Below are 26,337 nucleotides of genomic sequence, written 5' to 3' on the forward strand. Positions count from 1 at the left end.
TGTTATAAAGAATCAAACATTATAATGGTTCTAACTGCAATTAAGCTTTACTTATAGGAGAATTATAAATATTGAGTATTACAAGAGCTGACTATATATTTTCAAGTTCATATTTTCTCCCAACAGATTTGATCTCTCACTATCATGTAATCCAGAAAAAAGGAATCACTTGTCCCGTATCAGGCATAATGGGAAATTGCACAATCCCAAGAATACAAGGGCAAGGAGTGCTTCTCTTGGACCAACTAGCAGGTCAAAGCTGACCTACATCACTACTCCTATGAAAAAACGTGCTTCTCCATGACATGGAAATCAGACTTGATCTTAGACCACATAGTAGGGCTTTCCTCTTGATGTGAAACTAATAACAATAGCAGCAGTGGTTTTTTTTTTTTTCCTTTTTATTCTCCAACTGATTGTTAATGAGAAAAAACACGGAGCAGTTAACAATGCAACTTGAATCTTTAGTCTTCTCTTTCCAGATCAAGCACTGAAATATGACACTCCTTTCATATTCTGGCCATCACATTCTCTCTTTTCTTTTTGGCTTCAGAGTCCTTTCCAAAAGGAAACATGCTGCCTGGCACTCTACATTACTCCTAATTTCCAGGTGGAACAATGAGACAGACGAAGTGACATCTAAAAACACCAGGGATTACATTTTTGAAAACAAGACAATAATTCAGATCTCTTGCTTTAATTCTTCTCTATATTACCACGAAGAAATATTTATCAAAGTTCAAGAGATTACTGATATGCAATAATGCAATAATGCCCAATATCTACACATTAATGGAGCTATTCATAATAAACTCATCAGTGAAGTAACTGGAAAAGAAGTTTAAATATAAAGAGTGATTTTTCACTATTCTGTTTATACAGTATTGAAACAACCATAACATTCAAACACCCATAAAAGTGCAAAACTTTAAGTAACATTAAATAATAATTGATAACTAAAATACTGCAACATCCTGAAGTATCTTCCGAATGACCAAAAAGAGATGAAACTTTGTTCAGTATAACTTCAGTTGTTTTACACAGAACTATATATTTAAAAAAACTGTAATCCATGAAAGATATACATAAAACCCTGAACTGACTAGATTGTTCAATGAATAATACTTCACACTGCTTTGTTGTTATGGACAAATGAACTTATAATTCAATGAAACCCATTTAAGAAGTTTTAATCTATTGACTGACACGTTCACATTGGTTGGTCCTATGAGTTTTATTAACAAAAACCTCCCATTCCTTTATAAGATGTTTAATTCCTTTGAATATCATCTTTAAAAGGCCTGACTTGATTGTTGTCAAAATAAACCACAGGTCAAGTACAACCCTCCAGTCTCCAGCCTATAGCCTCTTCATGAGTTTCAGTTCCGTGTAAGCCACACAGTGACCTTCCCATGAGTTTTCCATTGGAGATTTCATAGTCTAGCTTTAACATTTTCCACAAAGTATCCCTCCCTTCTCTAGGCTTTAGGTAGAATGTCAAATTAATAATGGCATGTGGTGTTCCTTAGCATAACCTGCCAAAATGTGATAATTTCCTTGGAAGAAAAGCCATGGGCTGCAATCACGCGTCTGAGTTGACAGACATCCAAATGGATCCTATATAAAAAGAAAAGGTTGGTGTCTTCCGGAATATGAATGTCCACTTTTAATAAGTTCAAACAGATCCCAACATAAACATCTTCAAACTTGATGGGTTTTACGTGACTCATCATTTCATAGATTCTTGGCACCAAATCTCTGGACATTATATAACCCAACCCACTGCAGTAGGGAGGAAACACCTTGAAGGGATACTCCTGGTATGAAATATGGGTTTTTTGGTAAAATCCTCTATAAGAATAATTATCAATTAGAGGATAACCTGTGAAAAACTTCTCTGACTGGTTTAAATTTAAAAGATACTTCACTAAATTGCCAGTATTGATGAAAACATCAGTGTCTGTCTTCATGATGTACCTGGCGTTGGGGCAAAACTCAGTTACCCACCTAAACGCCATGATTGTTTTCAAGGTCAGGTTATTGTACGTGTCTAAAAAATCTTGTCGTATTATGTCGCCATAGAGGAGGTGTTCATCCTCTAAGGATAACGCTAACACTTTGTCTTCCCTTTCAGCCTGCTGGCCTAATAAGAAAAATGTAAGAACCTCATATCCCCACCAAGACTTCTTTTCACCCCAAGTAACTCTAATGGCCTGTCTGGCTTTCACATCTGAGGGGTGTGAGGTTACCAGGATGACCAGAAATGGGTTTTGATGAGAGCAGTTGGAATGCTCTCGAAGTGTGAAGCGGAAGTCTTGTCTGTAAATGGGCTCATACTCATAGAAGTACATCCAGTTCACGCGTTCTATCACATTGTAGTGGGGAAGACTGAGGTACCACATCACCAGGAAGCTCAGGAGTGACAGCAACAGGAGGCTCCATTTCAGGGATCTCAGTGACATCCTACCCGGAAGAGTGGTCAGGAGTGCTGGGGCCATTCACAGCAACTCAGGAGCACGCGAGCCTCGGGTTCTGGAAGATTTATCAAAGACCTGCTTAGTACGCCACCACCCAAAACACATTTTCAAATGATACCTGATCGTCTACTTAAGGAAAAAGAGTTGGGAGAACAAAAGCTCCAAAGCAAAACCAAAAAATCCTGACCTGAATCTACTTAACTTCATTTAACTAGAAGCAAACGGACACCAACAACCAAAAGTATATTTCAGCTTTTTACATCAAGACCAATGTTAAAAACATATCCTCAATTTTTTGAGGAAAATTAATACTTCTTGTTTGACATAACTGTTGAAATAATTCTTTACTTCTTTTTCATAATGGTAAAGAAGAGAAGCAGTTTGCTTTATTTTTTACTGTAGATTTATTTTGTAACCCCCCATTACTCATCTTTTTCTGTCCCTCTGGATATCCAGAATAAAATCATTAATGCAAAGAGATATTATCGCAACAAAATCATTAATGCAAAGAGATATTATCAGCAACAAAATCATTAATGCAAATAGATATTATCAGCAACATGTCCAAATAAACCAAGGGTCTTTCTCAGCTGTGTGATGTGATGTGAATTCTAGCAAATCCAGAGTAAGAAAAACCCAATAGCTACAATTATTCACGGTGACCTGCTTGATATGGGATGAGATAAAGGTGGAGATGCTTCCCCTGAAAGGTGAGGCCTCTAAACACAAGAAGGATAACCATCTCTGGAGTTTTCAAATGCACAAGACTATGAAACAGCTTTTACCTGCCCCAAATACTACCCCAGCCCGCTTTCTACCTCACTAGCTGAACTCAATGCTCAGTTTGGACAGCAAGTGCTTAAATTAAAGGCCTGCCCATAGTATGAGTTTTTGTGCGTTTCCCATTCTAATCCCACTCCCATCTAAATGTAATCTAACTTCCCTGTTCAGAAATCCTGCACCAGATCAGAATCATGGGATGGAACCTCCTAGAACACTTGCTTTTACAGGGAACTTCTAGCTGAGACAAGAAAACTGAGCTAGGAGACATGGCGCATTCACGGTCGCAGCCTCAGCTCTGCTTTGGATCCCAAGGATAAGGTTGGTTTACAATTCGGGATCCCACAGGGCTTTCCTGGTGCCATGATCATGGGCCTCAGTCCAAAGACGTTCATATACTAAGTGTTTACTAGAACTTCAACATCCACAGACTGCACCAGGCACTAAGGAGGCCAAAGGAAGAAGGAAATGGCAGGAGTGCAAATCCCAAGGCAACACGTCAACATGTCACAACAATGTAGTACAGACTGTTTATGTCAAATGCTAAGGAACTTCAGAATGAGGGACAGATCAACAACATGAGGGGCAGGCTGAGGAAGCTTCTGACCATGCCCTCTCACCCACAATCAACTGGGGGAGAGATCCTGGGAACCCAGAATTTGCTATGGAGGGCATATATTAATGTCATTATATGGAAAGGCTGGTCTACCAAGGGCTCTACCTTGGGGCAATCTTAGGTCTTTGGACACACAGTTCTTCTGCCTCTTAATACATATAAAAATGACAGGATCTCAAGACTCTTTGTCCTTTCCCTCTGGCCAAGAAGGAAATTGTAGCAAGACGTAATTCTTGCTACAATATCCTTTCCTACCTCTAATGTTTTTTATATTTTAAGTCACACAGTACAATGGAATGTTTCGGCAAACTCTCTAGTTCGGTTTCATGTATATGTGTCTTGCCTTTCCACTTATACTCTATGATCTTGTCAGAAAGAACATTTTTCTTTTGACAGGAGTCAAAGTACAAGACAGAGACCTACAGCAAGAGTGCAATGAACACTGACCTGTCTGATATGCTATTTCTATTTGTATAAACATAAAATGTAGGTCTACCCATCCCACCCCCATCCTCCTTTCTCCCCCTTACTAGCCTTACACAGCTAGCTCCCAGAAAAACCTGAAACGGAATAGACCTAGAACGAGAATTATGGAAGGAATTAATATCTTCTTACACTTCCTCCTCACCTGGCTACTAGACACAGCACAACCCTAGGAAGCTCCATCTAATCTCAGCCACCATGACCTGTACATTGATTACAACTGTTATCAAGTGGCAGCTTTACATCTCATTCTAACAAATCGGCACATTATAACAAATTTCGGACAAATGGAAGGAAAGCATCCTGAGTAAGGGGCTTCATGTGTAACTGCACACAGGCAATGGAGGCCCGGCTACTCTTCAATAATAGGAAGAACTCAAAAACAGCAAATCTTACTACAGAAGTTATCCTATATGCATTCTACAAGCCACAATTCATAAATGTGAAAACTGTTGTCTGTAGTTATAATGTCTACTGCTTATGGGCCTGTGAAGTAAATAAAGTAGCAGCAAAAAGAAGAGGAACTATCTATTCCAAAAGTGGGGGAAGGTCTTTCAAGGATTGGCTGGAACAGACTTCAGGTTACCCACAACACAGGTGGCTCCAAAGGCAGAGACCAGAGCCCACACCTAGCTCTGTCCTTTGCCAACCAGGGAGAGCTATGGGTATGTTATTTACCTCTGGAAGCCTCAGTTTCCTCATCTCTACAGAATGAAGATGTTAATACAGTGTGAATGAACAGATGGCCCGTGTCAGGTATGCAACAAACAGAGGCTGTCATCATGAGCCGTGTTCTACCCTCTGCAGCTATTCCATCCTGTTTATGTTCACTAAATTGATTTTTATTGTCAAAAGGGATTATCCTAAAGAAATAATCTTGATGAATTCTTCTTACCTGATGAATGTTTCAAAGAGTAAAAAGATTTTATTTCTTACCTTCTTGATTTATTTCTTCTGAGTGAAAGACCTTCAATGTCATCAACTGAACATTCAGTAGCAAGTAGTAGTCAAAAATAGTGCTTGAAATTTCTGTAAGATATATAAGAAACTTAACAGCATCTACTTATGGGTCAGAGAATTAGACGTCAAAGAGGGGAAGGGAAACCCCTTCCCCATTCCAATTTCTTTCTGAACGTATGCTGAAATAAAACGTTAAAAAAAGCCCACGAATCCACAGAGTTCAGAGTTCATGGGTTCATCATGGAAGAAGAGCACTTGGTATTCAAGACGTAAAACTTCTAAGTCCTCACGTCAGATGGTGTCTTATGACATCCTACCACAGTTCCACTTCCCTGGATAAAGAACTCAGGGTCACTAAAAGAAGTGAAATACGAAACTTCTAAGAGACACTCTGCTGGTATCCTCTCTTTAATTCTCTGTTCCACACACATACACAGAAGGTAACCCTGACATGAGACTGTCAACTACCACTTCCCAATCCACTCCATCCCCTTTGAACCTCTATCTCTACTTACAAATACCCAAGACACATTAGTAAACTGAAAACTATGAAGCACATCTCAATTCCTGCCATGCTTTAGGATGCTCATCTATTGATTTTCATCAGTCAAATTTAAAAACCAGAATATGATGTGACAAACAGGAAGGCATTGATATGTATCACTCCTTACACCAAAAACACTACAAATGGATTAAAGATTCAAATGGGAGAAAAATAAATTGCTAGGAGCACAGACACACAAAAAATACAAATGAACATTTAACAATTTTGAAGTGGGGAAGAACTTTTAGTTATCCCATCTAAGGAAACAACCCAGAACTCATAAAGGAAATTTTGATCAAATAAAAATTTCAGAAAGTTCTTGAACAAGGTTGAAAAGCAAAAAAACAACATGATAAAAAGCACAAACAGGGGCTTCCCTGGTGGTGCATTGGTTGAGAATCCGCCTGCCGATGCAGGGGACATGGGTTCGTGCCCCGGTCCGGAAAGATCCCACGTGCCACAGAGCGGCTAGGCCCGTGAGCCATGGCCGCTGAGCCTGTGCTCCACAATGGGAGAGGCCACAACAGTGAGACGCCTGCGTACCACCAAAAAAAAAAAAAAAAGCACAAACAAGGTTAAAAGATAAAAAAAAAAAAAAAAAAAAGGGAAAAAAATCTAAGATATTCATAATAATATATAAGCCAAATAGGAGTTCATACAGCTTAATAAGAAATAGATGAATGCAAAAAGAGAATAAACAGCCAAAGGGGAAGTTCTCAAAAGAATTACAAATGATTGATAAAACAAGAAAATATATTCAAACTCACAAGCAGAGATATTGACAAAAATCTCAAACTGGAAAATTAAGGGGGAAAAATGACAATACTTAGTTTGTGTGAGGAAAAAAGGCATTCTTATGCACTTTTTGGAGAGATTTATTAAACATGTATCAAAAACTTGAATGTGCACACTCTTTGACCAATATCACTGCTAGCAATTTATCTTAAAGAAATAATCAGGAAACTGTGCATCATTTATAATATAAAAGATTATTTTAAAGTCTCCCAATAGGAAATTGGTTAAACAAAATTATGATACTTCCACACAACAGTATACATTTATTCATTATATGCAATGATGCTTAGCTATATTCTCTTGATATATTACTTAGTGAAAAATGCAGTAGCAAAATTGCATATGTAGTAAGATTCCTTTCGAAAGATGAAAAGACAAGTCTCCATAAATCCACATAGCCACAAATGCAGAGCAAGATGTCTGGAAGGATGTGTCCCAATATGTCAATGGTTTCAATTCTGTGGACTTCCTGGAAGATTTCTTTCTTACTTTTTTTTATCATTTGGTTTTTCCACACTATTTGTGTATTGTCTTTGTAAATAGATAAAAACAAAGTAAAAAAAATTGGACTTCATGCTTGCGTATCTCAAAGTTCCACTGAATGGTAGTAACCCTAAGCTAGCAGTTAGGATCCCAAGTTTCACCTTATCTCAGCTCTTCTCCCAAGGTGTGAGCATGTACAATTCATGATATTTCTAGTAGGTATTATTCTCTTTTGTCTCAGGAAATATTAACTAAATACAGTAAGCAATGATTTTTAAAATCCATTCAAAACACTGTAATTCTAATATAACTCTAATAGGATGTATATTAGCTAATAATAATAGCATTACATACACACACAAAACCGTTTATACAGTATTTCAACAAATATTACTAGTTCCCCCCAATAACCCTATATTGTGAGCCAACTGGTTTTACTGTACATATTTTACAGGTGAATTTTAGAGTTCAAGTAAAATGAAGGTGAAATAAAAACACTCTGAAATGGACTAGGACTTAAAAAGTGCACAGACTCTAGCTAAAAGAAGTACCAAGGGAATGTATTTTAGTATGAAGAAAAATGAACTCAGGAGGAAGGAATGGAAATGAAGAAACAAAGGTAAGTAAAGTGATTATTGAAAGATAATGAAAACTAATAAATATACATAGTAAAAGAGAGAGAGCAAAGAAGAAGCACAAAACAGTATTTTTTGGTGTGGTTAAAAAAGTGAAACTAAAATACTATATAAAAATGATGTGGTTGCTTTAAAAAGTTTCATTTAATAACGTGTATTAACCTTTAGAGTGACGACCCTGAAAGAACAGATACTGAACATATACATTCCACACAGATTTTGAAATAAAAGAAACAAAGCAAGCTATCAACTCAACAAAGGGCAGGAAAAAAGGAAAAAAGCAGAGAAAATGCATGGCAAATGGAAAACCACAGAAGGAGGTGGCAAAAGTAAATTTAAATGCATCTGATATCAGAGTAAATATAAACATAAACTCACCTACTGAAAAACAGACTCTCAGATTGGCTTAAAACTCTGCCATATACTACTTATAAGATACATGTCTAAAACAAAACAACACAAAAAGTTTAAAAATTAGGAAATTTTTTAAAAATCAGGAAAATGCCAATCAGAAATCTGCTGTAGCTGTTTATTAACATCATGTATTTAAATGAACAGCATTTAAAAGAGACAAGGAGATTTTGTTATTAATAAAAGGAACCAACATATACATTCCACACAGATCAAGATAATTTAACAATCATGAAGCTATGTAAACATAGAAACATAGTCTCAAAATACATAAAGCCAACTCTGAAAAGTATGAGTACAAATGGGAAAATCTATAATCCTAATAGGAGATTTTTAACAAATCTCTCTAAATAACTAAATACATCAAGCAGAAAAAAATAATGATGTGAGTGTTTCAAATAAAATCATTAATATTATTAATTGTCTTGATTTAGTACCTTTCATTCAATTAAAAGAACAGGAATATTATTTTCAAGACCACATGAAACATTTACTAAAAAACTGATCATGGGCTTCCCTGGTGGGCCAGTGGTTAAGAATCCACCTGCCAATGCAGGGGACACGGGTTTGATCCTTGGTCCGGGAAGATCCCACATGCCACGGGGTAACTAAGCCCATGCACCACAACTGCTGAGCCTGCATGCCACAACTACCGAAGCCTGCATGCTCTGGGGCCGGCATGCCACAACTACTGAGCCCGTGTGCTGCAACTCCTGAAGCCCGCACGCCTAGAGCCCATGCTCCTCAACAAGAGAAGCCACCATTCGCCGCAACTAGAGAAAGCCTGCGTGCAGCAAAGAAGACCCAGTGCAGCCATAAATAAATAAATAAAAATAAATAAATAAAATGATTATACTAAAAAAAAAAAACTGATATCAGGTTACATAAGCTGTCTCCAAAATTCAAAACTTAATTTAACACAGGCCCCATTATCTGACCACAGTATTATTTTAGCTTAACTACCAAAACATTTTGAAAAGCACATAAACAAACACAAAAAATCCTGTCAGGAAACTCAAAACCCTTACACACCCAACTTTTGTTTAATCCATAAACTTAAAGGGAACACCACAGTGGTAATCATAAAATACATGCAACTGAATACCAGCAATGTATAACATTTCAATGAGGAAGATATTATACCAATCCCTTACTTGAAAATTACTGGGGGAGAAGACAAGTCAAATTTTTTTCTCTTGTTTTGTTTTAAAGAGTGATTTGTAGTTCAGGGAAGACAAATAGCTCCAAGTGAAAAGGAGAAGATCTTCTTTATAGAAAACTGCCAATTATGAATGTAGATAGAATGACAGAATAAGAAAACTATCATGTTACAACCTTTCATGAAATTACTGATTCAGGCAATGATTATCAATCAGTGTTTTAATCATCAAATGAAAGATTGATGGGGAACTAGACATTGTATGGTAGCAAAGTAACACCACAAAGATTACTTTTTACTTGTAAGGAGTGAAAAAAATATAAAATTCACAGTGAAGGAATGCTACCACTCTCATCCAATCATCAATCTCAGCATTATAAATAACGGAACAAACACATATTATGTGTCTCCAAATGAGATACAATGTGAAGTGTACATCCTAGCCAAAATGTTTAACTGGAATCTAATCACGTTTTATATGAAATACAGAGAACAGAAGAACAAGCTAAGAATTCCACAAGGAAACACTCCAACAAACCCAGGAGGTGGGGTGTTCTATGGGACAACTAGCACGGTGTCTACAGCTAGCCAATCCTGTGAAACAAGGGATGGCTCAAGATTAAAAGAGATTAAGAGACATACATAATTGCAGTGTATGATCCCAGACTGGATCCTGGAGAAACTGAAGACAATGTTGATATTAGGTTATGTGAAAAGGATTATTTATTTTGTTAGGTGTGATGATGTTAACTGAAAATGTTCCTGAGTAAATAAATGTGCTATATCCATACAATGGAATACTATTCAGCTATTTAAAAAAAACCAAAGTACTGATACTTTGTTTGGCTATAACATTTTATTTAAGAATTCAGAACATGGGGATGGCTTCACTGGGGAATTTACCAAACATACAAAGAAGAACTTATACCAATCGTTCTCAAACTCTTCCAAAAGACTGAAGAGGAGGGAACACTTCCAAAGTCATTCTATGAAGCCACTAGCACCCTGATACCAAAATCAGATAAAGATACCACCAAAAAAGAAAATTACAGGCCAATATCTTTAAAGAATATAGATGCAAAAATTCTCAACAAAATACTAGCAAACCGAATTCAAGAACACAAAAAAAGATCATACAACATGATCAAGTTGGATTCATTCATCCCAGGGTCACAAGGATGGTTCAACGTACGCAAATCAATCAATGTGATACACCACATCAACGAAAGAAAAGACAAAACCACATGATCATTTCAAGAGATGCAGAAAAAGCAACTGATAAAATTCAACATGCGTTCATGTTAGAAACTCTTATCAAAGTGAGTATAGAGGGAACATATCTCAACATAATAAAAGCTATTTTTGACAAACCCACAGCCAACATAATACGTGGTAAAAAGCTAAAAACCTTCTCACTAAAATCTGGAAGAAGATAAGGATGCCCACTCTCACCACTTCTATTCAACGTAGTATTGGAAGTCCTAGCCACGGCAATCAGAGAAGAAAAAGAAATAAAAGATATCCAAATTGGAAAGGAAGATGTAAAAATTGTCATTATATGTAGATGATATGATACCATATATAGAAAACTCCACACAAAAACTACTAGAATGGGAAGGGTAAGCTGTGACGAAGTGAGAGAGTGGCATGGACATATATACACTACTAAACGTAGGGTGGATAGCTAGTGGGAAGCAGCCGCATGGCACAGGGAGATCAGCTAGGTTGTTTGTGACCACCTAGAGGGGTGGGCTAGGGAGGGTGGGAGGGAGGGAGACACAACTGGGAAGAGATATGGGAACATATGTATATGTATAACTGATTCACTTTGTTGTAAAGCAGAAACTAACACACCATTGTAAAGCAATTATACTCCAATAAAGATGTTTAAAAAAAAAAAAACTACTAGAACTGATAAACAAACTCAGTATGTTAGCAGGATACAAAATCACCGTACAGAAATTTGTTGCATTTCTTTACACTAACAATGAAATGTAGAAACGGAAAGATTTTTTTAAATCCCTTTTAAAATTGCATCAAAAAAGAAAAATACTTAGGAATCAACCTCACCAAGGAGGAGAAAGACTTATATATTGAGAACTATAAGACATTGATAAAGGAAACTGAAGCTGATTCAAAGAAATGGAAATATATACCATGCTATTGGATTAGAAGAATTAATATTGCTAAAATGGCCATACTACCAAAAACAATCTACAGATTTAATGTAATCCCTTATCAAATTACACATAACATTTTTCACAGAACCAGAATAATCCTAAAATTTATATGGAATCACAAAAGACCCAGAATTACCAAAGCAATCCTGAGAAAAAAGATCAAAGCTGGAGGCATAACCCTCCCAGACTTCAGACAATACTACAAAGCTGCAGTAATCAAGACAGTATGGTACTGGCACAAAAACAGCCATATGGATCAATGGAACAGAAAAGAAAGCCCAAAAATAAACCTATACACCTATAGTCAATTAATCTTTGAAAGGTGACAAGAATATACAATGGAGAAAAGACAGTCTCTTCAGCAAGTGGTGTTGGGAAAGCTGGACAGCCGCATGTAAACCAATGAAGTTAGAACACTCCCTCACACCATACACAAAAATAAACTAAAAATGGCTTAAAGACTTTATATATAAGACTTGACACCATAAAACTCCTAAAAGAGAACATAGGCAAAACATTCTCTGACATAAATTGTAGCAATGTTTTCTTAGGCCAGTCTCCCAAGGCAATAGAAATAAAAGCAAAAATAAACATATATATAATTAAATATTAAATATAAACATATATATAATTAAATATTAAATATATATAAACATATATATAATTAAACTTACAGGCTTTTTCAAAGCAAAAGAAACTATAAACAAAACGAAAAGACAAATTACAGACTGGGAAAAATATTTGAAAATGATGTAACTGACAAGGGCTTAATTTCCAAAATATACAAAAAGCTCATACAACTCAGTTACAAAAAAACAAACAACCCAATAAAAAAATGGGCAGAAGACCTAAGCAGACGTTTCTCCAAAGAAAACATATAGATGGCCAATAGGCACATGAAAAGATGCTCAGAGGACCTTCAAGATGGCGGAAGAGTAAGATGCAGAGATCTCCTTCCTCCTCACAGAGACATCAGAAATACATCTACACGTGGAACTTCTCCTATAGAACACCCACCGAATGCTGGCAGAAGACCTCAGACCTCCCAAAAGGCAAGAAACTCCCCACGTACCTGGGGAGGGCAAAAGAAAAAAGAAAAAAACAGAGACAAAGAATAGGGATGGGACCTGCACCAGTGGGAGGGAGCCATGAAGGAGGAAAGATTCCCACACACTAGAAGCCCCTTCGCGGGCGGAGACTGTGGGTGGCTGGGTGGAAGCTTCAGAGCCGCGGAGGAGAGCACAGCCACAGGGTGCAGAGGGCAAAGCGGAGAGATTCCTGCAGAGGATCGGTGCCGACCAGTACTCACCAGCCCGAGAGGCTTGTCTGCTCACTAGCTGGGGCGGGCGGGGGCCGGGAGCTGAGGCTTGGTCTTCGGTCGGATCCCAGAGAGAGGACTGGGGTTGGAGGTGTGAACACAGCCTGAAGGGGGCTAGTGCGCCAGAGCTAGCCGGGAGGGAGTCCGGCTGAAGTCTGGAGCTGCCGAAGAGGTAAGAGACCTTTTCTTCCCTCTTTGCTTCCAGGGGCGTGAGAAGAGGGGATTAAGCGCACTGCTTAAAGGAGCTCCAGAAATGGGCACGGAGCTGCTGAAGAGACAAGAGACTTTTTCTTGCCTCTTTGCTTCCTCGGGCGCGAGGAAAGGGGATTAAGAGCACCACGTAAAGGAGCTCCAGAAACGGGCGCGAGCCGCAGCTGTCACCACGGACAGTAGAGACGGGTGTGGGATTCTAGGGTTGCTGCTGCGACCACCAAGAGGCCTGTGTGCGAGCACGAGTCACTCTCCACACTGCCCCTTCCGGGAGCCTGTGCAGCCCGCCACTGCCGGGGTCCCGGGATCCTGGGACAGCTTCCCCGGGAGAACGCGCAGTGCGCCTTGGGCCAGTGCACCATCATGCCGGCCTCTGCCGCCGCGGGCTTGCCCCGCCTCCGTGCCCCTCCCTCCCCCCAGCCTGTGCCAGAGTCCCCGAATCAGTTGCTCCTTTAACCCCGTCCTGTCTGAGCGAAGGGCAGACGCCCTCGGATGACCTACACGCAGAGGCGGGGCCAAGTCCAAAGCTGAACCCCAGGAGCTGTGCGAACAAAGAGGGGAGAGGGAGGTCTCTCCCAGCAGCCTCAGAAGCAGCAGATTAAAGCTCCACAACCAACCTGAAGTGCCCTGCCTCTGTGGAAAACCTGAATAGACAACGAATCATCCCAAGTTGAGGAGGTGGACTTTGGGAGCAAGATATACTATTATTTTCCCCTTTTTTCTTTTTGTGAGTGTGTATGTGGGTGCTGCTGTGTGAGATTTTGTCTGTATAGCTTTGCTTTCACCATTTGTCCTAGGGTTAGACTGACCCGTTTTTCTTAAATAGAAATTTTTCTTAATAATTATTTTTTATTTTAATAACCATCCTTTATCCTACTTTATTTTCTCTTCTCCCTTTCTTCCTTCCTTTCTTCCCTCCTTCCCTCCTTTCTTCCTTCCTTCCTCCCTTCTTTCCTCCCTTCCTCTCTTCCTTCCTTCCTTTCTTGCTTTCTTCCTTCCTTCCTTCCTTTCTTCCTTCCTCCCTTCCTTTCTTCCTTCCTTCCTTCCCTCCCTCTCTCCTTCCTTCCTTTCCTTTCCTTTCTATTTTTTCTCCCTTTTATTTTCAACTGTGTGGATTAAAGGCTCTTGGCGCTCCAACCAGGCACCAGAGCTGTGTCTCTGAGGTGGGAGAACCAACCTCAGGACACTGGTCCACAAGAGACCTCTCAGCTCCACGTAATATCAATTGGCAAAAATCTCCCAGAGATCTCCATCTCAACACCAAGACCCAGCTTCACTCAAGGACCAGCAATGAACAGTGCTGGACACCCTATCCCCAACAAAGAGCGAGACAGGTCTACAGCCCCATCCATTAGCAGAGAGGCTGCCTAGAATCATAGTAAGGCTACCAAAATCCCCATACACGCCACGAGACGTGGACCTGTCTGCCAGGGAGATGGGATCCAGCCTCATCCACCAGAACAGGGGCACTGGTCCCCCTAACCAGGAAACCTGCTCAACCCACTGAACCAACCTCAGCCACTGGAGACAGCCACCAACAATAGATAGAACTACGAACATGCAGCCTGCAAAAGGGAGACCCCAAACACAGTAAGATAAGCAAAATGAGAAGACAGAAAAACACACAGCAGATGAAGGAGCAAGATAAAAACACACCAGACCTAACAAATGAAGAGGTAATAGCCAGTCTACCTGAAAGAGAATTCAGAATAATGATGGTGAAGATGATGCAAAATCTTGGAAATAGAATAGACAAATTGCAAGAAACAGTTAACAAGGACCTAGAAGAAATAAAGAGGAAGCAAGCAACGATGAGCAACACAATAAATGAAATGAAAAATACTCTAGATGGGATCAGTAGCAGAATAACTGAGGCAGAAGGACGGATAAGTGACCTGGAAGATAAAATAGTGGAAATAACTACTGCAGAGCAGAAGAAAGAAAAAAGAATGAAAAGAACTGAGGACAGTCTCAGAGACCTCTGGGACAACATTAAACGCACCAACATTCAAATCATAGGGGTCCCAGAAGAAGAAGAGAAAAAGAAAGGGACTGAGAAAATATTTGAAGAGATTATAGTTGAAAACTTCCCTAATATAGGAAAGGAAATAGTCAATCAGGTCCAGGAAGCACAGAGAGTCCCATATAGGATAAACCCAAGGATAAACATGCCAAGACACATAATCAAACTGTCAAAAATTAAATACAAAGAAAACATATTAAAAGCAGCAAGGGAAAACAATAAATAACACACAAGGGAATCCCCATAAGGTTAACATCTGATCTTTCAGCAGAAACTCTACAAGCCAGAAGGGAGTGGGAGGACATATTTAAAGTGATGAAGGAAAAAAGCCTACAACCAAGATTACTCTACCCAGCAAGGATCTCATTCAGATTTGATGGAGAAATTAAAACCTTTACAGACAAGCAAAAGCTGAGAGAGTTCAGCACCACCAAACCAGCTCTACAACAAATACTAAAGGAACTTCTCTAGGCAAGAAACACAAGAGAAGGAAAAGACCTACAAGAACAACCTGAAACAATTAAGTAAATGGTAATAGGAACATACATATCGATAATTACCTTAAATGTAAATGGATTAAATGCTCCCACCAAAAGACACAGACTGGCTGAATGGATACAAAAACAAGAACCATATCTATGCTGTCTACAAGAGACCCACTTCAGACCTAGGAACACATACAGACTGAAAGCAAGGGGATGGAAAAAGATATTCCATGCAAATGGAAATCAGAAGAAAGCTGGAGTAGCAATTCTCATATCAGACAAAACAGACTTTAAAATAAAAACTATTACAAGAGACAAAGAAGGACACTACATAATGATCAAGGGATCGATCCATGAAGACGATATAACAATTGTAAATATTTATGCACCCAACATAGGAGCACCTCAATACATAAGGCAAATACTAACAGCCATAAAAGGGGAAATCAACAGTAACACAATCATAGTAGGGGACTTTAACACCTCACTTTCACCAATGGACAGATCATCCAAAATGAAAATAAATAAGGAAACACAAGCTTTAAATGACACATTACACAAGATGGACTTAATTGATATTTATAGGACATTCCATCCAAAAACAACAGAATACACATTTTTCTCAAGTGCTCATGGAACATTCTCCAGGATAGATCATATATTGGGTCACAAATCTAGCCTTGGCAAATTTAAGAAAATTGAAATCGTATCAAGTATCTTTTCCGACCACAACGCTATGAGACTAGATATCAATTACAGGAAAAGATCTGTAAAAAATACAAACACATGGAGGCTAAACAATACACTACTTAATAACGAAGTGATCACTGAAGAAATCAAAGAGAAAATCAAAAAATACTTAGAAACAAATGACAATGGAGACACGACGACCCAAAACCTATGGGATGCAGCAAAAGCAGTTCTAAGAGGCAAGTTTATAGCAATACAATCCTACCTTAAGAAACAGGAAGCATCTCGAATAAACAACCTAACTTTGCACCTAAAGCAATTAGAGACAGAAGAACAAAAAACCCCCAAATTTAGCAGAAGGAAAGAAATCATAAAGATCAGATCAGAAATAAATGAAAAAGAAATGAAGGAAACCACAGCAAAATCAATAAAACTAAAAGCTGGTTCTTTGAGAAGATAAATAAAATTGATAAACCATTAGCCAGACTCATCAAGAATAAAAGGGTGAAGACTCAAATCAATAGAATTACAAATGAAAAAGGAAATATAACAATTGACACTGAAGAAATACAAAAGATTATTAGAGATTACTACAAGCAACTCTATGCCAATAAAATGGACAACCTGAAAGAAATGGACAAATTCTTAGAAATGCACAACCTGCCGAGACTGAACCAGGAAGAAATAGAAAATATGAACAGACCAATCACAAGCACTGAAATTGAAACTGTGATTCAAAATCTTCCAACAAACAAAAGCCCAGGACCAGATGGCTTCACAGGCGAATTCTATCAAACATTTAGAGAAGAACTAACACCTATCCTTCTCAAACTCTTCCAACAGATAGCAGAGGGAGGAACACTCCCAAACTCATTCTATGAGGCCAACATCACCCTGATACCAAAACCAGACAAAGACGTCACAAAGAAAGAAAACTACAGGCCAATATCACTGATGAACATAGATGCAAAAATTCTCAACAAAATATTAGCAAACAGAATCCAACAGCACATTAAAAGGATCATACACCATGATCAAGTGGGGTTTATTCCAGGAATGCAAGGATTCTTCAATATACGCAAATCAATCAACGTGATACACCATATCAACAAACTGAAGGAGAAAATCCATATGATCATCTCAATAGATGCAGAGAAAGCTTTTGACAAAATTCAACACTCATTTATGATAAAAACCTTGCAGAAAGTAGGCATAGAGGGAACTTTCCTCAACATAATAAAGGCCATATATGACAAACCCACAGCTAGCATCGTTCTCAATGGTGAAAAACTGAAACCATTTCCACTAAGATCAGGAACAAGACAAGGTTGCCCACTCTCACCACTCTTATTCAACATAGTTTTGGAAGTTCTAGCCACAGCAATCAGAGAAGAAAAAGAAATAAAAGGAATCCAAATAGGAAAAGAAGAAGTAAAGCTGTCACTGTTTGCAGATGACATGATACTATACATAGAGAATCCTAAGGATGCTACCAGAAAACTACTAGAGCTAATCAATGAATTTGGTAAAGTTGCAGGATACAAAATTAATGCACAGAAATCTCTGACATCCTTATACACTAATGATGAAAAATCTGAGAGTGAAATTAAGAAAACACTCCCATTTACCATTGCAACAAAAAGAATAAAATATCTAGGAATAAACCTACCTAAGGAGACAAAAGACTTGTATGCAGAAAACTATAAGACACTGATGAAAGAAATTAAAGATGATACAAATAGGTGGAGAAATATACCATGTTCTTGGATTGGAAGAATCAACATTGTGAAAATGACTATACTACCCAAAGCAATCTACCGATTCAATGCAATCCCTATCAAATTACCACTGGCATTTTTTACAGAACTAGAACAAAAAATTTCACAATTTGTATGGAAACACAAAAGACCCCGAATAGCCAAAGCAGTCTTGAGAACGAGAAATGGAGCTGGAGGAATTAGGCTCCCTGACTTCAGACTCTACTACAAGGCTACAGTAATCAAGACAATATGGTACTGGCACAAAAACAGAAATATAGATCAATGGAACAGGATAGAGAGCCCAGAGATAAACCCACACACATATGGTCACCTTATCTTTGATAAAGGAGGGAAGGATATACAGTGGAGAAAAGACAGCCTCTTCAATAAGTGGTGCTGGGAAAACTGGACAGCTACCTGTAGAAGTATGAAATTAGAACACTCCCTAACACCACACACAAAAATAAACTCAAAATGGGTTAAAGACCTAAATGTAAGGCCAGACACTATCAAACTCTTAGAGGAAAACATAGGCAGAACACTATACGACATAAATCACAGCAAGATCCTTTTTGACCCATCTCCTAGAGAAATGGAAATAAAAACACAAATAAACAAATGGGACCTAATGAAACTTAAAAGCTTTTGCACAGCAAAGGATACCATAAACAAGACCAAAAGACAACCCTCAGAATGGGAGAAAATATTTGCAAATGAAGCAACTGACAAAGGATTAATTTCCAAAATTTATAAGCAACTCATGCAGCTCAATAACAAAAAAACAAACAACCCAATCCAAAAATGGGCAGAAGAACTAAATAGACATTTCTCCAAAGAAGAGATACAGATTGCTAACAAACACATGAAAGAATGCTCCACCTCATTAATCATTAGAGAAATGCAAATCAAAACTACAATGAGATATCATCTCACACCGGTCAGATTGGCCATCGTCAAAAACTCTAGAAACAATAAATGCTGGAGAGGGTGTGGAAAAAAGGGAACCCTCTTGCACTGCTGGTGGGAATGTAAATTGATACAGCCGCTATGGAGAACAGTATGGAGGTTCCTTAAAAAACTACAAATAGAACTACCATACAACCCAGCAATCCCACTACTGGGCATATACCCTGAGAAAACCATAATTCAGAAAGACTCATGTACCAAAATGTTCATTGCAGCTCTATTTACAATAGCCAGGACATGGAAGCAACCTAAGTGTCCATCAACAGATGAATGGATAAAGAAGATGTGGCACATATATACAATGGAATATTACTCAGCCATAAAAAGAAATGACACTGAGTTATTTATAATGAGGTGGATGGACCTGGAGTCTGTCATACAGAGTGAAGTAAGTCAGAAGGAGAAAAACAAATACCGTATGCTAACACATATATATGGACTCTAAGGGGAAAAAATGTCATGAAGAGATTAGTGGTAGGACGGGAATAAAACACAGACTTACTCGAGCATGGACTTGAGGATATGGGGAGGGGGAAGGGTGGGCTGAGACGAAGTGAGAGAGTGGCAGGGACATATACACACTATCAAATGTAAATTAGATAGCTAGTGGGAAGCTGCTGCATAGCACAGGGAGATCACCTCTGTGCTTTGTGACCACCTAGAGGGGTGGGATAGGGAGGGTGGGAGAGAGGGTGATGCAAGAGGGAAGAGATATGGGAAAATATGTATATGTGTAACTGATTCAGTTTGTTGTAAAGGAAAAACTGACACACTATTGTAAAACAATTATAAAAAAAAAAAAAAAAAAAAACTCTAGAAACAATAAATGCTGGAGAGGGTGTGGAGAAAAGGGAACCCTCTTACACTGCTGGTGGGAATGTAAATTGATACAGCCGCTATGGAGAACAGTATGGAAGTTCCTTAAAAAACTACAAATAGACCTACCATACGACCCAGCAATCCCACTACTGGGCATATACCCTGAGAAAACCATAATTCAGAAAGACTCATGTACCAAAATGTTCATTGCAGCTCTATTTACAATAGCCAGGACATGGAAGCAACCTAAGTGTCCATCAACAGATGAATGGATAAAGAAGATGTGGCACATATATACAATGGAATATTACTCAGCCATAAAAAGAAATGAAACTGAGTTATTTATAATAAGGTGGATGGACCTGGAGTCTGTCATACAGAGTGAAGTAAGTCAGAAGGAGAAAAACAAATACCGTATGCTAACACATATATATGGACTCTAAGGGAAAAAAATGTCATGAAGAGATTAGTGGTAGGACGGGAATAAAACACAGACTTACTCGAGCATGGACTTGAGGATATGGGGAGGGGGAAGGGTGGGCTGTGACGAAGTGAGAGAGTGGCAGGGACATATATACACTATCAAATGTAAATTAGATAGCTAGTGGGAAGCTGCTGCATAGCACAGGGAGATCACCTCTGTGCTTCGTGACCACCTAGAGGGGTGGGATAGGGAGGGTGGGAGAGAGGGTGATGCAAGAGGGAAGAGATATGGGAACATATGTATATGTGTAACTGATTCACTTTGTTGTAAAGGAAAAACTAACACACTATTGTAAAACAGTTATACTCCGATAAAGATGTTTAAGAAAAAAAGAAAAGATGCTCAACTTCATTAATCAGAGAACTGCAAATCAAAAGTACAACGAGGTATCACCTCACACTGGTCAGAATGGTCATCATCAAAAAGTCTACAAATAATAAATGCTGGAGAGGGAGTGGATAAAAGGGAACCCTTCTACACTGTTGGTGAGAATGCAAACTGTTGCAGCCACTATGGAAAGCAGTATGGAAGTTCCTTAAAAAACTAAAACTAGAGTTACTGTATGATCCAGCCAACCCGCTCCTCAGCATATATCCAGAAAAAAACCTCTAATTTGAAAAGATACATGCACCCCAATGTTCACAGCAGCACTATTTACAATAGCCAAGACACGGAAGCAACACTAAATTTCCATTGACAGATGAATGGATAAAGAAAATGTGGAATACAGTGGAATGCTACTCAGCCACAGAAAAGAGTGAAATAATGCCATTTGCAGCAACATGGATGGACCTAGAGATTATCCATCACATTAAATGAGTCAGACAGAGAAAGACAAGTATCATACGGCATCATCTATACGTGGAATCTAAAATATGATACGAATGAACCTATTTACAAAACAGAAACCTATTTACAAAACAGAAACACAAACAAGTTTGTGTATACATATATATACACACACACATATATATAAAACTGAATCATTTTGCTGTACACCAGAAACTAACACAACATTGTATATTAACTACACTTCAAGAGAAAAAAAAAGAATTTAGAAAATGGGTGAACCTAAAAAATATTATGCTAAGTAAAAGAAACCCAACACAAAAGACCATATATTATATGAAATGCCCAGGACAGACAAATCTATAAGTAGTAGGTTAGTGGTTACCTGGGGGTGGGATCAGTGACTGCAAATGGACATAAAGGATCTTTTTAGAGTAATGAAAATATTTTAAAATTTGATTGCGGTAATGGTTGCAGAACCCTGTAAATTTAGTAAAAATCATTCAATTGTATAATTAAAATGAAATAATTGTATGGTATGTAAGTCATACCTCAATAAAGCTGTTAAAAATTTTTTTAATTTAAAAAATATTTTCCTTTTTTTTTTTTTTTTTTTTTTGCAGTACGCAGGCCTCTCACTGTTGTGGCCTCTCCCATTGCAGAGGACAGGCTCTGGACGCGCAGGCTCAGTGGCCATGGCTCACGGGCCCAGCTGCTCCGGGGCATGTGGGATCTTCCCGGACCGGGGCACGAACCCGTGTCCCCTGCATCAGCAGGCGGACTCTCAACCACTGCACCACCAGGGAAACCCAATATTTTCCTATTTTTAAGAGTCACACACTGATATATTTAGGAGTAGAATGTCACAACATCTATATCTAATTTAAAATATTTCAGTAATAAAAACTAGAGAGTTAAGAAAAGAAAAAAATTCCCTCTCTCATGTATTTCTGGTGGAGTAAAAAGTGGTAACACCTCTATGGAGGGCAGTTTGGAAATACATACTTATACAAATTACAAATACATTTATTATTTTATCAGTAATTTTGTTCCTGAAGTTTATTTCAGATACAGGTGCGTATGTCCAAAATGATGCATGTATATAAGGTTATTGGCTGCAAAATTGTTTGTAACAGTAAATAATTAAAAATAAGCCAAGGGATCACAATGAGAGATTTCTTATATAAACCATGATACATCCACCCAATAGAAAACTTTACAACAGTTAAAAAAAAATAGAATAAGGATGTTCTCTAAGTACGGACATGGAAAGATTTCTAGAATACATCAAGTGAAGAAGTAAGATATAGAACAATGTTTATAATATGTTAACTTTTGTGTTAGAAAGGAATATGAAATAAATCCAGTATTTGTATGTACATATGAAAAACAGTGGAAAGACACACATAGTGGACAGAAAGGAATGCGGTGGATAAGAAAGAAAGGTGAGAGCACTCCTTTTTATATTACTTTGTTATACTACTTGGCATCACTTTGTTATATTACTTAGTAATATCACTTTGTTATATTACATTGTTACCTATATATTTTAAATACTATTTTGACTCTTATTTTTGAATACAATAAAATTCAAAACAATGAAAACAAAAATTTTCCTTACTCATTTAAAAAAGTGCTACATATGAAAATGTACTGTGTATTACTAAAACAATCCTTACATAAAATTAACTTTTAAAAATAATGTACTTGGACTTCCCTGGTGGCATAGTGGTTAAGAATCCGTGTGCCAATGCAGGAGACACGGGTTTGATCCCTGGTCCAGGAAGATCCCACATGCTGCAGAGCAACTAAGCCCATGCACCACAACTACTGAGCCTGTGCTCAGAGCCCACGAACCACAACTACTGAGCCTGCACACCACAATTACTGAAGCCCGCATGCCTAGAGCCCGTGCTCCGCAACAAGAAAAGCCACCACAATGAGAAGCATACATATTGCAACAAAGAGTAGCCCCCACTTGCTGCCAACTAGAGAAAGCCTGTGCACAGCAATGAAGACCCAATGCAGCCAAAAATAAATAAATTTATAAAAAAAGAAAAAAGAAAACATAAAAATAATGTACCTTTTTTAAAAAGTAGAATTACTTTATATATTTTTTGTATCCACGTGATATTTTTTTTACTGGCCTATAATTTACATACAGTAAAATTCATCCTTTTTGTTGTACCGTTCTGTAAGTTTTGACGCTTATGTAACCACCAGCACAATCAAGATATGAAACAGCTCCATCACAACAAACATTCTACTGGTGTCCCTTTGTAATCAGTCCTTCCCCCAACACCCAGGCAACCACTGATGTTTTTCATCCCTATATTTTTGCCTTTACCAGAATGTCACATAAATGAAATATGTTATGCAGACTTTTTAGTCTGTCTTCTTTCATCAGCATTAACAGATAACACATTTTTAAAAACAGACTGAAAATAAATGATCTGAGTACAAGAAATTTTAAAAATTCCTATGTTATTACTAAGAAAATAAAAGGAATAATAAAGATAAAACAGAAAATAATGAAAAACAAAAAACCAATCCAGATGATTATTAAAAAAAACAAACATTAGGAATAGAAAGGAAGTTCCTTACCCTGTTGAAGAAACCATAGCAAACTTAATGATGAAACTTCAGAAGTATTTCCATTAAAGTCAGGAAAAAGACAAGGATGCCCACTATCACCTCCACTATTCAGTGTTTTTCTAGTGAGCCTTACTATCCCCTAAACAAGAAGAGGAAGTAAGATATAAAAATTGTCAAGGAAGAGAAAAAACTGCCCTTATTTTCATATTATATAATCATCTACATAGAAAACTCAAGGGGAAAAAGATGACATAAAAAAACTAACAGCGGGCTTCCCTGGTGGCGCAGTTGAGAGTCCGCCTGCCGATTGCAGGGGACGCGGGTTCGTGCCCCGGTCCGACAAGATCCCACATGCCGCAGAGTGGCTGGGCCCATGAGCCATGGCCGCTGAGCCTGCGCGTCCGGAGCCTGTGCTCTGCAACGGGAGAGGCCGCGTACCACAAAAAAAAAAAAAAAAAAGAACTAACAGGTTTACCAAGATGCTGGATATGAGCTTACATAAAATCAGAAACATTAAAACAATAAATAAAATAAAAATCTAACACGAAAAACACAATAGCAACAAAAACTACAGTGTCAAATAAAGGTAACAAAAGATGTGCTGAACCCTGATGCAGAAAACTAAAATACTTTTCTGAAGAGTATAAAAAAGATGTGAAAAAACAAGAGAGATAACATGTTCGGGGATAAGAAAACTCCAATGTAAGATTCCAATTTCCCAAACTGATCAATAAATTCATAGGATTATGAAAGGAACTTAATGATCTAGGAATAACCAACAAAATTTTGAGAACAAAGAATGAAATTGGGGCTTCCCTGGTGGCACAGTGGTTGAGAATCCGCCTGCCGATGCAGGAGACACGGGTTCGTGCCCTGGTCCGGGAAGATCCCACATGCCGCGGAGCAGCTAAGCCCGTGAGCCATGGCCGCTAGGCCTGTGCGTCCAGAGCCTGTGCTCCGCAACGGGAGAGGCCACAACAGTGAGAGGCCCGCATACAGCCAAAAAAAAAAAAAGAATGAAATTGGTGTTCAGGTGGATTTGGTGTTATCAAATATTTTGCAGTGCTCAGTAATTAAACCAGAGGGATAGAACAGTGTATTAAACAGCTGAATAAAAGACCAGAAGTAGACCCACCCATCCATAGGGACCTGAACAATGGCAGAGGTGGCTCTGCAAACCAATGGGGAAAGGATTCAATAAACTGTTTTGGAATAAATGTGGAAAAAATAAAATTATATTCATATTTCCAAAATAAAATACCAAGTCGATAAAAGAATTAAATGTAAAAAAAGGAAAACTAATACCTTGATAAGAAATACAGAATAGATTTGTGACCTTAGCATGGGGAAAGTCTCTGTAAACAAGTCACAAAAAGCATATCCCATAAAAGAGAGGTGAAACAGATTGGGTCACAACAAAATACAAAATTACTTATAAGACAAGACACCATAAACACAGTTAAAAGATGAGCCACATGGGACTTCTCTGGTGGTCCAGTGGTTAAGACTCCATGCTTCCACTGCAGGGGGCGTGGGTTTGATCCCCGCTCAGGGAACTAAGATCTTGCATGTCACGTGGTGCCACCAAAAATAATAAAATAAAATATTTTTTTAAAAAATAGATGAGCCACAGGCTCAAAGAAAAGATTTACAACAAGTAAAAACAAAGGACTGGTATACAGAATCTCTTCTGGATATGTAATAGTAATAGTAATCAGGGAAATGCAAATTAAAGTCAGATACAAAATTTTTAAACCATCGAAAAATCTCAAAGTTTAATATTAATCAGGTACTGGAGTAAATGCTATTTGACACACACTGTGAAGCACAAATTGTTGCAGCTCCTCTGGTAAGCAATAGGGCTGCATCTAGCAAAACTGAAAACCAGTCACTCCTCTTCTGGGAACACACCCTAGAAAAACTCATACGTGTACACATGTGGAGATATGTACAAGCATGCTCATTAGGGGGACTACGAAAGTGGAAAATTCGAGGTAACCTAATTGTCTATCCATAAGATAATAGATAAATAAAACCTGGTCTGTCTTCCAGTGGAATCCTACAAGATAGTTACTGGATTTGTACATAGTATATCAATTTGAAAATAAAAAGTTGAGTAAAAAAATACAAGTTGAGGGTTTCCCTGGTGGCGCAGTGGTTGAGAGTCTGCCTGCCAATGCAGGGGACACAGGTTCGAGCCCTGGTCCGGGAAGATCCCACATGCCGCGGAGCAACTAAGCCCGTGGCCACAACTGCTGAGCCTGCGCTCTAGAGCCTGCAAGCCACAGCTACTGAAGCCCGCACGCCTAGAGCCCGTGCTCCGCAACAAGAGAAGCCACCGCAATGAGAAGCCTGAGTACTGCAATGGAGGGTAGCCCCTGCTCGCCGTAACGAAAGAAAGCCTGCGCGCAGCAACAAAGACCCAAGGCAGCCAAAAATAAATAAATTAATTAATTAAAAAAAAAAAAAAAATACAAGTTGAGGGGCTTCCCCGGTGGCGCAGTGGTTGGGAGTCTGCCTGCCGATGCAGGGGACACGGGTTCGTGCCCCGGTCCGGGAGGATCCCACATGCCGCGGAGCGGCTGGGCCCGTGAGCCGTGGCCACTGAGCCTGCGCATCCAGAGCCTGTGCTCCCCAACGGGAGAGGCCACAACAGTGAGAGGCCCGTGTACCAC

General features: G+C 38.6%; 1 protein-coding gene across 8 annotated transcripts in view; it reads right to left on the reverse strand.

Annotated features, from left to right (window-relative positions):
• Nucleotides 1-382: 382 nt before the first annotated feature.
• B3GALNT1 (beta-1,3-N-acetylgalactosaminyltransferase 1 (Globoside blood group)) overlaps nt 383-26,337 on the reverse strand; it is a 39,794-nt gene continuing 13,839 nt past the window's right edge. For 7 of the 8 annotated variants that reach the window (XM_067033928.1, XM_067033931.1, XM_067033929.1 and 4 more), the window contains 2 exons: nt 5,293-5,385; nt 383-2,532 (listed from right to left, as the gene is read on the reverse strand). In XM_067033928.1, the coding sequence (XP_066890029.1) occupies nt 1,503-2,498 (996 nt within the window). In that variant the 5' untranslated portion in view covers nt 2,499-2,532; nt 5,293-5,385 and the 3' untranslated portion in view covers nt 383-1,502. Of the gene's footprint in view, nt 2,533-5,292; nt 5,386-8,151; nt 8,217-26,337 lie in introns of all 8 variants that reach the window. The other variant, XM_059065012.2, reaches the window with a different exon arrangement.

The sequence above is a fragment of the Kogia breviceps genome, chromosome 5 (assembly GCF_026419965.1).
Source record: "Kogia breviceps isolate mKogBre1 chromosome 5, mKogBre1 haplotype 1, whole genome shotgun sequence".
In the NCBI taxonomy this organism is placed as follows: Eukaryota; Metazoa; Chordata; class Mammalia; order Artiodactyla; family Physeteridae; genus Kogia; species Kogia breviceps.